General features: G+C 45.1%; 1 protein-coding gene across 1 annotated transcript in view; it reads left to right on the top strand.

Annotated features, from left to right (window-relative positions):
- Nucleotides 1-1,568: 1,568 nt before the first annotated feature.
- The window catches only part of LOC144511709 (titin-like), a 33,939-nt gene continuing 18,315 nt past the window's right edge, over nt 1,569-17,192 (top strand). Inside the window, exons 1-3 of the mRNA XM_078241934.1 lie at nt 1,569-1,605; nt 4,332-4,652; nt 16,544-16,867. Of these exons, the coding sequence (XP_078098060.1) occupies nt 1,569-1,605; nt 4,332-4,652; nt 16,544-16,867 (682 nt within the window). The remainder of the gene's footprint in view (nt 1,606-4,331; nt 4,653-16,543; nt 16,868-17,192) is intronic.

Consider the following 17,192-nt stretch of genomic DNA (forward strand, 5'->3'; position numbering starts at 1 on the left):
AATAATCCCGTCACTGCAATTTTACGCACTCTCCCCACCGAAATACCTGCTGGGTGGGGGTGGGGGGGTCGGGGGGTGTGGGGGGCGGGGGGGGTCGGGGGGTGTGGGGGGTGTGGGGGGTGGGGGGGTCGGGGGGTGTGGGGGGGGGTCGGGGGGTGTGGGGGGGATGAGGGGGTCGGGGGGGTGTGGAATGTAAAACTCAGACCCATGTCTTTATATCAGTTTCCATGCTGCCTCTATCAGTGAGGTATTGACACAGCCTCTGGGGTAACTGGGGAATTAGGGCCACAACTTGTACATTCCTGAATTTAATTGCACATGCGCACCCTCTTTACCGCCTCATTTACCCCATAATAACAGTGAATGTTTGTTAACCTTCGCCGTTCCTCTCATTGGAAAATCCAGGTCAATAATTCAATCCAGGAGAGAGTGAAACTCCAGAGTTTATAATTGTTCACATTCTGGGCCAGGGAGGCTGATGTTACGAGACTGAACATTCTCGAACATAGAACATAGAACAGTACAGCACAGAACAGGCCCTTCGGCCCACAATGTTGTGCCGAGCTTTATCTGAAACCAAGATCAAGCTATCCCTCTCCCTATCATCCTGGTGTGCTCCATGTGCCTATCCAATAACCGCTTAAATGTTCCTAAAGTGTCTGACTCCACAATCACTGCAGGCAGTCCATTCCACACCCCAACCACTCTCTGCGTAAAGAACCTACCTCTGATATCCTTCCTGTACTCCCACCATGAACCTTATAGTTATGCCCACTTGTAATAGCTCCATCCACCCGAGGAAATAGTCTTTGAACGTTCACTCTATCTATCCCTTTCATCATTTTATAAACCTCTATTAAGTCTCCCCTCAGCCTCCTCCGCTCCAGAGAGAACAGCCCTAGCTCCCTCAACCTTTCCTCATAAGACCTACCCTCCAAACCAGGCAGCATCCTGGTAAATCTCCTCTGCACTCTTTCCAGCCTGTTTATTTGGTATTTATTTGGCAAATGTCACAATTTCATCAAAGTCAGGGCGGGTTTAAGAATGATCCACCATTTTCTCAAAGCTAATGGAGGAGGCGTAAAAAGCAGCCAATAACTTGTAATTATTTTGATATCTCTTCATTGTCTCAGTTCATTGGCCAGTTTACACACTGTGGTATTTTCAGCAAATTCTGGGTGTTTCTGTTTTCAGCAACAGTGCAGGAAGTGTCAGGGTGAATCACACCTCCCATGATATCAACAACCACACTGAGCGACACTGTCAAAGCCGGACAGTAACTGTCCACAGATCACCAAAGAGGCAGATGTAGAGCTGTGCCTGCTGGAACAAGGAGATCAGCAGCTAAAAGGGATCTTTAGAGCTGGCACAACCAGTGATAGCAGTGGCCAGCTGGGACCTCCATTCTGGAGCTTTCTGAAGGGTGGAATTTCCTGAGGCCTGGCTTGCTACTTTCTTCAATCTTATTTCAATTCCGTATCAGATTTTATTGGATCCGCCTTTCAACATCTCAACAAAGAGCTGGGTGACAGACGATAAATACTGATCGAAACATTGCCAAGATAACAATGTGGATTCTGATTCTTGTCATCTTTTCTCTGCCTGGTGAGTAAGGGACAAAAATGGATCCCGAGATGATGAGTGTTAGATTAAGTCTAGTGCATGGTTTATCCCGCAGAGATATTTAAATACTTGGAGACATGTAAAGCTACAAAAACTCAGCAAAAATAAATTAATGAATTTGTGTGATATTTGTAGCTATTTTGTTGATAGTATTGTACCACAGAAATATTTACCCAGCAAATAGTAAACAGCATTATTGATTGTGAATATAAATTAACCTATTTATTTTTGTTAAAAAGCGATATGATTCATATAATTAAAATGCAGAAGCAACACATTTCAGTCCAGTAAAAGTTAACTTGTTAATGTAGTTTCATGCTCAATATATCCTGGAGACTGGAGGGTTTGATTGGCTCAGTTGTTTGGAGTGCAATGCAGAATGATTCCAATGGCAGGAGTTCAATCCTCAGAGCGGCTGTGGTAGTTTATGGAAATCTGCCTCCTCACCTTTCCCCATTCCTGTGGAGTGGTGCCCCCCACACTAAATGTAACCAATTATCTCTCCCTAATGTTGAGAGATGCCTGTGACCCATTGCAGATTATTGCTCATTGAATTGACTCTGAAGACTGCAGAGGCAACAAAGGCTCCAGGAAAATATTCCTCAAGTTTGCAATTGTTTCTATTATTTAAATTACATCTGATGAAAGTTTTATCAATCTCTGTCAGTGAGTCTGTTTCATAGAATCCCTACAGTGCACAAGGAGGCCATTCGGCCCATTGAGTCTGCATCAAAGAGCGTGTTACCCATGCCCGTAACGCCACATATTTGCCTCATTAATTTTCTTAACCTATACATCTTGGGACAATAAGGGGCGATTTAGCATGGCCAATCAACCTAAACTGAACATCTTTGCAGTGTGGGAGGAAACTGGAGTACCCAGAGGAGACCCACACAGAAATAGGGAGAAGGTGCAAACTCCACACAGACAGTCAGCCGAGGCTGGAATTGAACCCGGGTCCCTGGCGCAGTAAGGTAGCAGTGCTCACCACTGTGTCAACATGCCACCCAATCACTTGTACATGCTTCGTCTGCTTTGTCCATCCAAGACCTAGTCATTTTCTTCTAATTCTTTAACATTTAACAAAGTAAATCTAAATTTTCACACCAGCCCCATATTAAATTGATGCTATTATGCTGTCTGCAATGGAATTTTTGATTCATACTGCCAACTCTCCTCCTCAAGATGAACATTAGAAATAGGAGCAGGAGTTGGCCATTTGTCCCTTTGAGCCTGCTCCATCATTCAACAACATCCTGACTGATCTCCTCAATTCTTATTTCCTGCACAATCCCCATACCGCTCGATTATGTTGGTACCAAAAAATTGTATAAATCTCTGTGTTTAATATCCTTCAAGACTGAACATCTAAAGCTCTCTGGGATAGAAAATTCCAAAGATTTGCAACACCTTGAGTGAATAAAAATCTCATCTCATCCTTCGTGTCTGTCACTTTATTCTGAGACTGTGATCCTGTGATGCAGAATGCCCAGCCCTGGTAGGGTGGTACATATATGCTCAAAATGTACCCTGTCAAGCCCCTTCAGAATTGTACACATTTCAATTCAATCACCTTTGATTCTTCCAACTGACAGGAAATATGCACCTTGTGGACTCAACCTGTTCCCATCCCATCCCCTTATCCCAGGAACCAGTCTCGGGAATCTTCATTGCACTTTTCCCTGAGTAATGTGTCATTCCTGGTGCACTGACCTGTGGGGCAGACTGAGGCCCAGATTGCCGTCCCTGGGTCGTGTTCACTGAGTCGGGAAAGGCAATAAAAATGAGTCGGGACGGGTGACCCGGGAACAAATCCACAGGCTGCTCAGCCCGGAGGTGAGCTGGACACAAGGCCTTTTTCTGTGCCCCAGCGCCATGGTTAATAAATAAAATAATGTAAACAATCAAATAATCACTCCGGCCCTGACCGCTCACCAGAGTTTGTCTCAAAGAGTAACTTTCCTCCCCAACGAGTAACTTTCCCCTCCCAAAGAGTAACTTCCCTCTCCAGAAGGTGTACCCTGGCTGTCCATAAGAATCCACCAAGTTCAGACCTTTTCTTCAATATTCTAATCTGCACATTCCAGATTCCACACTCCTGTTCATCCAAAATCCCACTTCAGTCGAGGCAGATGATGAATTTAAGGCAATCCAGAGTTGAACGAATCGCGTGTGTGTGAATGCCAGCCCGATTGCAGTCCCACTCCCACTCTCCGGGCTTCGAAATTCCAGCCATTCCTGGGATTTTCTCCATGACAGGGAATGTCCAGACCTGGGTGTCAGATTAACCTTTCACCTGAAAGACATCACTGAGCTCTGTGAACATGACTGGGGGCAGGAAAATCTGAGCCATCTTGTCCCTCAGTATTACACTGGAATGTTAGTGTCGGTTTTATACTCCAGTCTCTGGAGTGGGACCTGACCCTGCAATCCACCCATTCAGAGGCGCCAGTGCAAAGCTTGAGTGACAAGGTGACACAATAACAATGGCCACTGTACATTAACAAGAAATCATTGTCAGTGAAGGACTTTGGCACTGACAGCACGGCTCTATATTCATGTTTTCATTCATCACAAACCAGAAAGAGAATGATGAATACAGATATTGGAGAGTTTCCTCTGTACACAGTGGTAAATCTTATTAAAATGTTTCTCTCTGCATTAAGCAGTTATTTACTTGGTCAATCGCTGAAATGTTGTCTCCTGAGTTTCAGGTGCGTTGCAGGCAGAAATGAAATTAACAGGAATTGTGGGAAGATCGATCACAATAAATTGCAAATATAATGGAAAATACAGACAATATGTGAAATATTGGTGTCAGGGTTGGACTGAACGGTGCTCATATTCAGTGAGAACGGATTATCCAGATGGACGGCGAGGGAGAATGTCGATCACAGATAACAAGACACAAGCAATATTTGCTGTTACGATGGAGGATCTTCGCCTCGGAGATGCAGGAGGGTACAGCTGTGGTATTGATAAACCTGGCAAAGATCCAAAGATTGCTGCGGAGCTGCAAATATCTGAGGGTACATTATTCTCAATGATTTTCTTTATTACTGAAATGTCTGATCCATGTTTTACCCACAAGGAAACATTGACAGCTCCGATATCCCGAGGCTCTGCAGCAATGCAGAGTCTGGCAGCCAGAGGGCAGAGATCTGGAAATCCGACTCTTGTGACACAAACTCAATTCGTGGCCTGTCCAACATTCTGATCAAAAACTTCAAACATAATCAGACAAACAATTCCTTTAACTATAGGATATTGTGAAATACATTACCTGTGATTCTCAGAATATTTTCCTGTCTCTGAAATGTATTAAATATCACACTGTCAGATTTTTACAGTCCGGATCAATCCAACAGTCAGACATTAACAAAGTGAAGTGAGCAGCCAGTTGGCAGTAATTGTACTTGTTGGTTTAGCGCTGAATGGTGGGGCTGTGGGGGTGGGTGGGGGAGCACAGAGAGGGTTACATACACAGAATTTGACAATATGTTGGGAAGCCAGTCAAACTCCCAACATCCGGATGTATCCGCAATGTGTCAGTTTGTGCTTCTTTCAAATAATGTGGAGATGCCGGCGTTGGACTGGGGTAAACACAGTAAGAAGTTTAACAACACCAGGTTAAAGTCCAACAGGTTTATTTGGTAGCAAAAGCCACACAAGCTTTCGAGGCTCTAAGCCCCTTCTTCAGGTGAGTGGGAATTCTGTTCACAAACAGAACTTATAAAGACACAGACTCAATTTACATGAATAATGGTTGGAATGCGAATATTCGCATTCCAACCATTATTCATGTAAATTGAGTCTGTGTCTTTATAAGTTCTGTTTGTGAACAGAATTCCCACTCACCTGAAGAAGGGGCTTAGAGCCTCGAAAGCTTGTGTGGCTTTTGCTACCAAATAAACCTGTTGGACTTTAACCTGGTGTTGGTAAACTTCTTACTGTCTTTCAAATAAGCCACTGAAAACGCAGGGTGAAGCTGACAGATTAAAAGTTAACAAATTGGCAAATTTAACAATTAAATAATCCAAAATGGTGAAAGCCCCTTAAAGGGATCAAAGAACAAAGAACAGTACAGCACAGGAACAGGCCCTTCGGCCCTCCATGCTGCACCGATCACATTTATCTATCTAGACCAACCGTTTATATCCCTGTATTCCCTGTTTGTTCATATGTCTGTCAAGATAAGTCTTAAATGTGGCTAATGTAATTACCTCAACCACCTCACTTGTGAGTGCGTTCCAAGCCCCCACCACCCTCTGTGTAAAAAAGTTCCCCCGCACATCTCCACTGAACCTTTCCCCAATTATCTTGAACTTGTGCCCCCTTGTAATTGTCATTTCTGCCCTGGAAAAAAGCTTCCAACTGTTCACCACATCGATACCTCTCATAATTTTATAAACTTCTATCAGGTCGCCCCTCAGACTCCGTCTTTCCAGGGGGAACAATCTCAGCTCATTCAAACTCTCCTCATAGTTAATACCCTCCATACCAGGCAACATCCTGGTAAACCTTTTCTGCAATCTCTCCAAAGCCTCCACGTCCTTCTGGTTGTGTGGGACCAGAATTGGACAAGTATTCCAAATATTCCAAATGATCATAAAAATCTCCAAGGAAACTTTAAATGTGTCAATCAGTGTGTGATCAAATCCCCCCAGTGAGAGACGAGTTACCAATTTCAGTCTATTAATCGCTCAGTGAGTGCAATTAGTGAAATCTAACTGTGGCTGCTCGGGTTACTGAGCAAGGGCAGAAGACAGAGGCAATGGGGGAGGCTGAAGAAGTGACTGGGAAAGATGCCAAGAAGCACTGGAACCTCACTGCTTATTTCTAGCCTGATTGTGTGAAAGGTTTAATATCAGTATTTACAGGTTGTTGTCTTTCACGAGAATGGTGATAATGTGTATTTCTGGGTTATATTTTGGTGATTGTATCTATCAGATCAGCACGGGTGGTTCTCAGGCTGTTTTATTTTGGGCTTCAGATGAGGACTGTTGTGGGAAATGTACCACTGAGTCAGGCTTGAAGGTTTCAAGAATACAGTTTTATTTTCACGAAGCTTCGTGGAGAAAGGGCACTAACAAGCAGCAAACCTTCTCTCAATGAGACAATAGGAGCAGTCCATCTTTACACCCTTTACACAGTAGATGGACCGGACATCTAGCCATTATCACATCATTGTAATCAAGTAGGTGATCGATCGTTAACACATCGTTATAGACAAATACAGACAGACACAGACATAAGCATGTTAACATCGCATTGTTCTATGAATGGATACATTTCCTACGTCAGTGACCATCAATGGTTTTAGTTTCAGTCTGTTCATACAGCAATTTACAGTAATTGGTTTTCCTGCAGTTATGTATTCCCGATCCCACCTGTAGCTAATCTCGTTATCCAACCCTATTGTGCTTATCCTAAAGAGTGCCTCAAACCCTGGCTGGCTTCCTGCAGGATTTGATTCCTGCACGTTTAACTTTGAATGACTGTCTGTCCTTTATGTTTTAATCTCAGGTGGCTGTCTGTATTGAAAGTCAATGCCTGTTTAATGTCTCTTTCCCAGGTGACTGTTTGTGTGCCAGGCAGCCATCTTATGTGTACCCATCTGTATATTTTTCCCACTTCAGTCCCCACTTTTGGTCGGATTATGAGTTTCACTAATCCTGAGACCAACAATTTTTATATGTATAATTCTTTGTTCTTCTTCTTTCCTTCTTCGTTTCTTCTGATGTCTTCGGGGATCTTCATCGGGGTTTCTTCTTCGACGTATACACTGGCTCCTGGCACAATTCTAGTCACCATCACCTTGCAACAGACTTTTAGGCATCCAACAATTAGACACCAGACAATTACAATTGAAATGAGCATGACCAATCCATGTAATAAGTAAGATTCCCAGGACCCCCCCACTACCCATTCCAGCCAGTTACTTCCTTTCTTGGGTCCCTGTCTGAAGCTATCAAGTTGTTCTCTGATGCTATTGATGACCTGTGTAATGTTATAGGACTCGTCTGTGACATGGGTTCTGCATTTATTGCCTATAATTGTACACACTCCCCCTTGTTGTGCTAACTGATAGTCCACTGCATATCGTGTCTGTTGTGCATATAATCTCAGTTCAGCCATTTCGTGGTTAACAGCCTCCAGTGCTTTTGAAGTCCTGTTTCCCAGGACTGTTAGTCCACAAACAATATGATTCCTATTCTTTGCACTAATCACTCCTGCTGCCCCGCCCCCCCGCCCCGCCCCCCCATAGATAAGGCTCCAAGGAACCCATATCCCAGTGAAGATCCTATTGTGCCTGGGGCTTCCCAGTCAGCGCAGCATTCTTTGCTGATAGCCCAAATTACTATTCTCCTCCGAATATGCCACTTCTGAGGGCATGGAACAGTCAGTGGTCCGATTGTTCCTGCTGCAAAACGGTTTGGGAGGTTTGGTATTTCTATCATGTAAGTACCATTGAAGAGCAACACATATCCCTTCTTAGCCCGGTAACATTTAGTGTCTTGATTATGAGTTTGCTCATATTGCCGGTTGTTCGGTTTACTTGACTCCCCGTTTGATCCCACCACCTGGTAAGTATCAAATGGGTATGTCCATTTGGCTGAGCTTACGTGAGTTCCATTGCATTGTCCACAAATAAGCTGTTTTCCTGCGGTTATATTCAGACATTTCTGTTCATCACAAGTGCAAGTAAACTGTCCCTTATTAACCCGACAATGTTGATGGACACACTGTGTCTATACGCAGGAATCATTCTTTGGGACCAAGGCATAGGCACATCCCCATCCCTGCCCCGTAAAACAAAGCGGATAGCTTGCAGCATCTGAACAAGCTTTTCCTCCCACCTGTTGGATCTTTGGGGTTTACAAGTCCCACACATCTCCCCTGTATACTTCTTTTATATTTGCCAATTTGTCCCTTACATGATGTATCTGATGTATCTACAGTATATAAGTCATGAGGGGTTCACCCAGGGGTGGCTACAAATAGGGCTTCTACCGATTGTGCTAGCGGGTAACATACAGTTCAATTCCCGTGTCCAATCCAGTCAAAGTTACAGTCGCGACAACGCAAAATAGTACAGTTACATACCCGATTACATACATATTCGCAATGATCAAATATCAAACCTAACACTATAATTCATATAATCTTTACAAGTTATATTATCTATCACCCTGTGCGCGCCAGTCATTCTTGCTTGCAGTCTTTGCCTGTGTTGAGGAAAGCATTTTCGTTAGTTCATCAATTTAATTACTTATTTGTTCTCTTGTGTAATTTTAGCTGTGTCCAGTGTTTCCAGACCCCTTTCCCTCTTATGTCTATACAGGCACAGGTGTCTCCACTAATTATAACTTCATATGGCCCATTCCATTTTGGTGCAAACCCTGGTTTGTCAGGTAATGTTTTTACGAGGACTCGACTTCCCACTGTTGGGACGTCAGGGAGCATTTCAAGCTCTCTCTCTGCGTCTTTTATTTCCTGATTGTCCTTTACCAATTTGCGCATCCCTTTTAGTTGGGTGCTCAGTTCCAATACATATCTCCTGATTTTATCTTTTAGTGGACCTACATCAGTCCCACCTGTTCTGATGCTTTCGGGTAATTGCATCGCCCGTCCTGTCATTCGCTCATGAGAGGTTAATCCGGTTGTCCGGTTTGTGGTAGCTCTTAATCTCATTAGTATAGTGGGCAATACGCCTGTCCACATTTTTCCTGATGTTTGTATGGCTTTAGCTAGTGCATGTTTCAGTGTTCTATTCATACATTCCACCATTCCAGAACTCTGTGGGTGGTAAGGGATGTGAAATTTTTGTTTTATCCCCATTAATTGGCATACTGTTTTTACCACCTTTCCAGTGAAGTGCGTCCCTTGGTCCGAATCGATTTGTAGGGGTACACCCCATCTAGGGATTACCTCTTCTGCCAATATTCTAGCCACCGTGGTAGCAGTACAATTTGTAGTAGGGAATGCTTCTACCCACCTGGTGAACTGGTCTATAATAACCAGACAATAAGTTTTGCCATGGGATTGTGGTAGTGGCCGTGTGAAATCTATTTGCAGATGTTCCCTTTGGTCTCGGCTGGTGTCCCATTTAAATTTTATGGGTCTACCAGGGTTGTGTTGCGCGCATGTCATGCATCGGTGACAGTGTCGGGCTATATCTCTTCCCATTCCTTTCCACCACCATTCCTTTCCTATACTAGTTATCATGACTCTCGACCTACTTGTGAGAGTCCATGGTATAGTTCCAATAAGGTGTTTTGTATGCACTCTGGTGCTATTACCTTATCTTCCCGTTTCCAAATGTTATCAGTCCCTTTGGCTGCTCCCTGTGCTTCCCACTTCTCCTTTTCCTCCCTTGGGGTATCCTCATGTAATTCCCGAATATCTATTTTGTCTCCTGTCTGTTCTGTTGCTGCTATTGGCAGCTCGCCAATTGTCTCCTGTCCTGAGGATCACTGTGCCGCCCTGTCTGCGGCTTGGTTCCCTTTGAAATTGAACCAGTCCGGGTTATCTCTTCCTGGTTCTTTCTGGTGCGCTTTAATTTTGATTACTGCGGTTTCTCGAGGTTTCTCGCTAGCTCTCAATAATGCCTCAATTCTTTGCTGGTGCTTAATAGGGGTCCCTCCTGTGGTTATGAACCCTCTTCTTCCCCATGCTGCCATGTAGTCATGTATGACCCCGAATGCATAGCGACTGTCTGTATAGATGTTTACCGTTTTACCTTCAGATAACTCTAGTGCCTGTGAGAGTGCCACTAGTTCTGCCACTTGCGCGGATAGACCTCCGTCAATCCTTTCTGACCTTACTGTCTCTAATTTGTCATTCACTACTGCCCACCCTGTGCGGGGTGATACTTCCACATATTTGCGTGACCCATCCACAAAAAAGGTCTCCTTGGCTGTTATTAAGGGAACGCATTCCAACCATTATTCATGTAAATTGAGTCTGTGTCTTTATATGCCCTGTTTGTGAACAGAATTCCCACTCACCTGAAGAAGGGGCTTGGAGCTCCGAATGCTTGTGTGGCTTTTGCTACCAAATAAACCTGTTGGACTTTAACCTGGTGTTGTTAAACTTCTTACTGTGTTTAACCCAGTCCAATGCCGGCATCTCCACATCATCTCTTTCTGTCGCCATGGTCTTGTGTTACCATGGCGGAATAGAACCCTCCCTCATTACTACAATGGATATGGAAGTCCTTATTAGAATCGGGTAATCCTAGTCCAGGGGTTGATATCAGTTCTGTTTTCAGTTTAGTGTAAGCCTCTTCCTGCTCGGGTCCCCATTCTACAGGATCCAAAGCTGGTTTTCCCCCATTGACTCGTCTTTGTATGGGTTCTGCTAATTTTGCGAACTCTGGGATGAAACTGGGGCTATAGTTGAATAGTCCGAGCATCTTTCTGACCCCTCTTCCAGTGATGGGTCACGGAATTTGTTGTATTGCCTTCTTTCGGTCCGTTGGCATTTCTTTAAGTCCTTGGGATATAAGGCGTCCTCGGTATAGGACCTGTGTTTTCCCGATTTGTGCCTTTTTGGGGCTCACCTTTAACCCTGCGGCTTTTAATTCATTCAGTACTAAATCTAAGGCTTCTTGATGTCCTGACTTGGACTCCGAAGCTATCAGGATATCATCTACATATTGTAGGACCGTACTACCCTCTGGCAGTTCTACCCGGTTCAGGATGTCACTCATTGCTCGATGGAATATAGCGGGGCTGTTGTGGAATCCCTGTGGTGAATGAGTCCAAGTGTACTGCCTGTCTCCCACTGGAAAGGCAAATTTGTCTTGGGATTCAGGATCCAATGGTAAGGACCAGAATCCATTGGCTACATCCAACACTGTGAATATTTTATGCTCCTGTACAGTCCATTCAGGATTGTCGAAGGGCTTGCTACAATGGGGTGCAATTTGGACGTGACTTTATTGAGTCCGGTGTAATCTATCGTGAGCCTATAGCTTCCGTCAGGCTTGCTCACTGGCCATGCTGGGGAGTTAGTGGTGCTTGTGGTTTCTCCCAGAATCCCCCTTTCCACTAACCCTTTAACGATCTCCACTGCAGCTTTCTCTGCCTCTGGTTTGATTGGGTATTGTCGGTGTGGCTTATGCTCCGGTCCCGGGACCTTTATTGAGTCCGTTTTAGTCAAACCGGTTTCTAACTTCGTTTTAGCCCATACTCCAGGGACGGAGGCACAGATGGCTCCAAACCCTCCTGTTTCTAATTCCCAATTTCTGGTGGTGACTGTGGCCACCTTAATAGTTTTGAGGTGACTTGTAAGTTTCCCTATTCTAGTTTTCTGACCGTCCTGTGTTGGCCAGATTAATTCTCCCTTTCCAGTCTATCAGAATCTCCTTTTCTTTCTTCAGATCATTTCCCATTATTGTACCCTCGTTATTTTTGCACACATAAAACCTCATTGGTATGTACAGATTATTTATCTCTACTAAGGTGGTCTCGCTCAGGTAGGCGGGTGTTTTGTTCTCTCCTATCCCGGTCAGGTAAATCACTTTATTTGTAGTGGGTAAGGGTAGGTCGGTGACAGATATGGACACTCCTGTGTCCACTAGCATCTCACATTGTCTGCCCCCTACTTGTGCTGACACGTAAATCCTTCCCTCCTTCTTACCCTTGTGAATGGGGGCTGCAGACCGTCAATCTTGCTGACCCCGGAGGTCCTGTGGTTCCTCCGGTTCTGCTGTGGTCATGGATCGGGTCGGGGGTTTCCCATGCTTATTCCAACACACTGCTTCTGTGTGTCCATATTTATTACAGTGGCTGCAATGTTTCCCACTGTTCCCAAATCTGTTCCCTTTCCGTGGAGTCCCGCAATCCCTCGCAAAGTGTCCTTGCCGGCCACAATTGTGGCAAGTCAGTTTAGACTTTGTTCCCTTCCCATTACTGTAGGCTGCTACTCTTTCCAGCCTTGTTCTTGCCTGGGATTTCTCTTCTCCCGGTACTCCGCAAGCCCACTCTACCAACTCAGCGTAATCTTGGGACATAATCACTCCCATTTTTAGGATGACCTGGTGAGCACTGGAGAGTCCATCCTTAAAAGCCTGGATGAACTCTTGATCCCCTCGACCTGGGTTCCCTTGTCCTGAGCACTCTTGATATATCTGGAACAATTGTTCCCCGTATTCAGAAGCTCCTTCCCATTTTAACTGTTTTGTTGTGGTAATTCTGCTCCAGTTGGTGGGAGCATTCCCTAATACCCTCTGAATCTCTGCTTTAAACTGGGTGAAGGTTGGGCATCTATCTCCGATGTTAGGGCGATTGCATGTGTCCACCGTCCCTTGTTATAATCCTGTGCTGGAGGAGCGGTGGGTCCACCTGCTACCTGCCTCCACTTATCCGCTGGACAGGCTGCCCTGACCAGCTGGTGTACGTCTCTCAGGTGTAATTGGTGTCCTAACCAGATTGTGTCTAATTCTTCCCAGAATTTAGTGTTTGCACTTCTCTCTCACCTGGGGTGAAGGGTTGATAAGTTGCCTTTGGTCGCGCATTTGTTCCCCCTCGGGGTACTGGCGCTAAGTTGTGTTTTAGCACTTCCCACTCCTCTGAAGGAGCGGTTGGTCTCTCCTGTGTGGACTCATAAGGAGGTAGAGGAACAGTTTCCCCTCTCCATTGCTTTTCTTCTAAAACCTGGTTTTGCTTTTCCAGTTCCCTCACTCGGGATTCCAATTCTCTAATCCTTTCCTTATCTTCACTCCACTTCTTAGTAGAGGCGACTACTTGCTCAATTAGACCAGCTAACTCATGTGTTAACATTACTCCTATCTTCTTTGTCTTGTTTCTCTTTTCTTTATCTATCCACTTTCTCTGCTGCTCTAAGGTCTGAGATATATCCCAGCCATCCTTTTGCATTCTCTTTATTAACTCTTTCCTGTCTGTCATGTAAATTTCAATGAGAGAACCTGCAGGTCCCCTTTTAACTTCATTATCTGCTATTTTGCAGACTTCACTAACCCCGGCCACGATTACTCCCTGGTGAAGTGTGCTCTCTACCGTAGGGACTTCGCTACCCCCGGCCACTATTACTACTCTAGCACTGTGTTTCACTACCATTACAGGGTTTCAAGTTATACTCATGGTTTCCACTATTACCACCTCGGCAATGTGCTTCTCCACCGGAGTCCGGTTTAGTTCAGAGTTGATCAAGCTCCTTTTCCGTCCCGCTTTTCACAACATTGACAGTACAGTTCCCAACTGTCCAAACTTTCATGCAATCAGATGGCAACTCTGCGTTTGTTCACCACGACAGAGTTTGATGTTAACCGACCTCTGCCACTTATCTCTTTACCCACTTCAATCTCCTGGCCTTCGTGTGGGAGGTTCCTCCTCTTAACAACCGGTCTAAGGCAGGGTTTTGAGACAGGCACGACCTTGTCCTCTTGTCGGTCAGCACAAGCAACAGTTACTTATCACTATCAGCAGTTAGTACTTATCACTATATCATATACAACAATACTTATTTCTACAAATACCCCTTAAGTTTAACCCCTTAAGTTTAACCCCTTGCAAACTGTATGCTTGACCTTGTCTGACACTCACAGATTCAGTGATCTGTACCCTGGCTCCGATCGTGGCCAATCGATCTCACCAGTAACAGGATCCATGCTGACTACGCCAATTGTTGTGGGAAATGTACCACTGAGTCAGGCTTGAAGGTTTCAAGAATACAGTTTTATTTTAACGAAGCTTTGTGGAGATAAGGCACTAACAAGCAGCAAACCTTCTCTCAATGAGACAATAGGAGCGGTCCATCTTTATACCCTTTACACAATAGATGGACCGGACATCGAGCCATTATCACATCATTGTAATCAAGTAGGTGATCGATTGTTAACACATCGTTATAGACAAATACAGACAGATACAGACATAAGCATGTTAACATCGCATTGTTCTCTGAATGGATACATTTCCTACATCAGTGACCATCGATGGTTTTAGTTTCGGTCTGTTCATACAGCAATTTACAGTAATTGGTTTTCCTGCAGTTATCTATTCCCGATCCCACCTGTAGCTAATCTCGTTATCCAACCCTATTGTCTTTATCCTTAAGAGTGCCTCAAGCCCCGGCTGGCTTCCAGCAGGATTTGATTCCTGCATGTTCAACTTTGAATAGCTGTCTGTCCTTTATGTTTTAATCTCAGGTGTCTCTCTGTACTGAAAGTCAGTGCCTGTTTAATGTCTCTTTCCCAGGTGACAGTGTGCCAGGCTCTTATGTGTACCCATCTGTATATTTTTCCCCCTTCAAGGACCCAAGTGACCAATAGCAGCAACTGCCTCCTCCACACAGACCCTGAGCTCCACAAGGCAAAAGAATGAACAGAGACAAGCAGCTCACTGACGGGCAATCCCACAACACAGGGAGTACACGTTTCCTGGTCAGCTTCCTTGGTGTGTTGCAACTCCAGTGTCTGAAGAGGCTCATTTAACAAAATTAGGGCCGGACCAGAACGATTCTCCAAGACAGAGTGATTCCGTCTGAAATGTGATCGGCGGTTCCAAATCCCACTGGAGAGGCCGGCAGCGTATTGCTGAGTGAGCCACTGCACACACACCGATCTGTCACCGCGGAGAGTGGCGCATGCACACTGGCCCCCTCACCGCTAGCCTCCCGATCGCTGGCCATCCCGACCCCCCACAACCATCCAACCACTGGCCTACCAGAGCTCTCCCGGGCCAGCCCCGATCTCCCCCCACCCAGATGGCCAGCCCTGATCCCCCTCCTCTCTCCCTCTCCCACCGATCCCAGTGCACAGTGTCACTGAAAACCCCCCAACTCATTGAGCCCCCAATAGGCCACACCCCCCAGAATGCCACCCACCCACGCTAGCACCACCCACTTTGGAACTGCCTGGCACCTGGTGGGAGGTGCCAGTATTTGTTTTATTCATTTGGGGACATGGGCATCGCTGGCTGGGTGGCATTTGTTGCCCATCCTGAGAGGTTTGCGAGGCCATTTCAGAGGACAGTCAAGAATTAACCACATTGCTTTGGCTCTGGCATCACATGTAGGCCAGACCAGGAAAGGATGGTAGATTTCCTTCTTTAACGGACATGAGTGAACCAGATGGGTTTTCCAACAACTGACAATGGTTTCATGGTGATCAGTAGATTCTTAATTCCAGATTTTCTTTATTGAAATCAAATTCCAACTGCTGCCATGGCGGGATTCGAACCCTGGTCCCCAGAACATTAGATGAGATTCTGGATTAATAGGCGAGCGATAACACCACTGGGCCATCACCTCCCCATGGGTATATGCATATCTTTGGTTGTGGGAGGAAACTGAAGCACCCAGAGGAAAACCACGCAGACACGGGGCGAATGTGCAAACTCCACACTGACCACACAGCCAATGCTGGAATTGAATCCGGGTCCCTGGCGCTGTGAGGCTGCAGTGCTAATCACTGTGCCACTGTGCCCCACTGGGTTGACTGAACAAGCAATCCAATCTAATCCCACCATCCAGTTCTTGATCCAGAGCTCTGTAGGTTACAGGATCTCAAGATTAATCCATTTTGTTTGATGTAATCAGGCTATCCACCTCTTCCACCCTCTACCATTCTTCCAGGCAGTGAGTTCCAGACCCTCAACATCCCCCCAAGTGAAATAACCAATCTTCCCAAATCTCCTCTAATCCATTCACCAATTAATTTAAATCTTTAGCTCCTGGTTCATGGTCTGATCTGGAGAGCTGCGATGTTCTGATATAATAGTAGACATTGTAGTTCAGGCTGCTTGGAGGATGGAGAGATATGGAGAGCTGGATGTGTTGGTGAGATTGCAACATGACTGAACCTGAATGAGAGGTTGATGAGCTGAAATTCACAGAATGTTTGATTTTTAGATGTTCACTCAGTTTCTGAATGTTTGTTTCTTTCCCACAGAACCGGTGTCTGTTCCTGAACTCAGATTTTTATCACCACCAAATGCCACATGTTCTGGGGGCTCAGTGTCCGTCTCCTGTGAGTCTGTCCAGGGATCACTTCCCATTCAGTACACATGGTACGAAAATACCACATCTGAAGATTCAAAGACCTCTGACACCAATAAACTGGATCTACATTGTCAATCCTTCACACAGCAACATCATCAATATTACTGCACAGCCTCAAATAACCAGGGAGAAAAATCCAGTGAAATGGTTACAGTGTCAGTGATCCACATTTCAGAGAATGATTGCAGTTACTTAACACAAATCAGCAACATTGGTAAATATCACTTTGAGCTTCAAAAACCTCAACTAATTTTAAAATTAATTTCTGTCTGAATTGCTCACGGGTTTAATTCTATTGGTCGTTCAAAGCAATTGGAATAAAAATAGAGTTGCATTTATTTTTCACTTTTCACAACTTCAGGTCAGTTTTAAAGTCAGTTCTGGTCACTGCTGGAACTGATTCAGAGCCATTGTTGTGATGTAGGAAGCTCAGCACCAACCTGTGAGCAATAAGCTCCCTCAAGGAGCAATGTGACCATGAGCAGACAATCTGCTGTCCGACAATTTCTGTTTGAGAGATAAGCTTTCCCCAGGACTGG

This window comes from Mustelus asterias, chromosome 25, assembly GCF_964213995.1.
Source record: "Mustelus asterias chromosome 25, sMusAst1.hap1.1, whole genome shotgun sequence".
NCBI classification, from domain to species: Eukaryota; Metazoa; Chordata; class Chondrichthyes; order Carcharhiniformes; family Triakidae; genus Mustelus; species Mustelus asterias.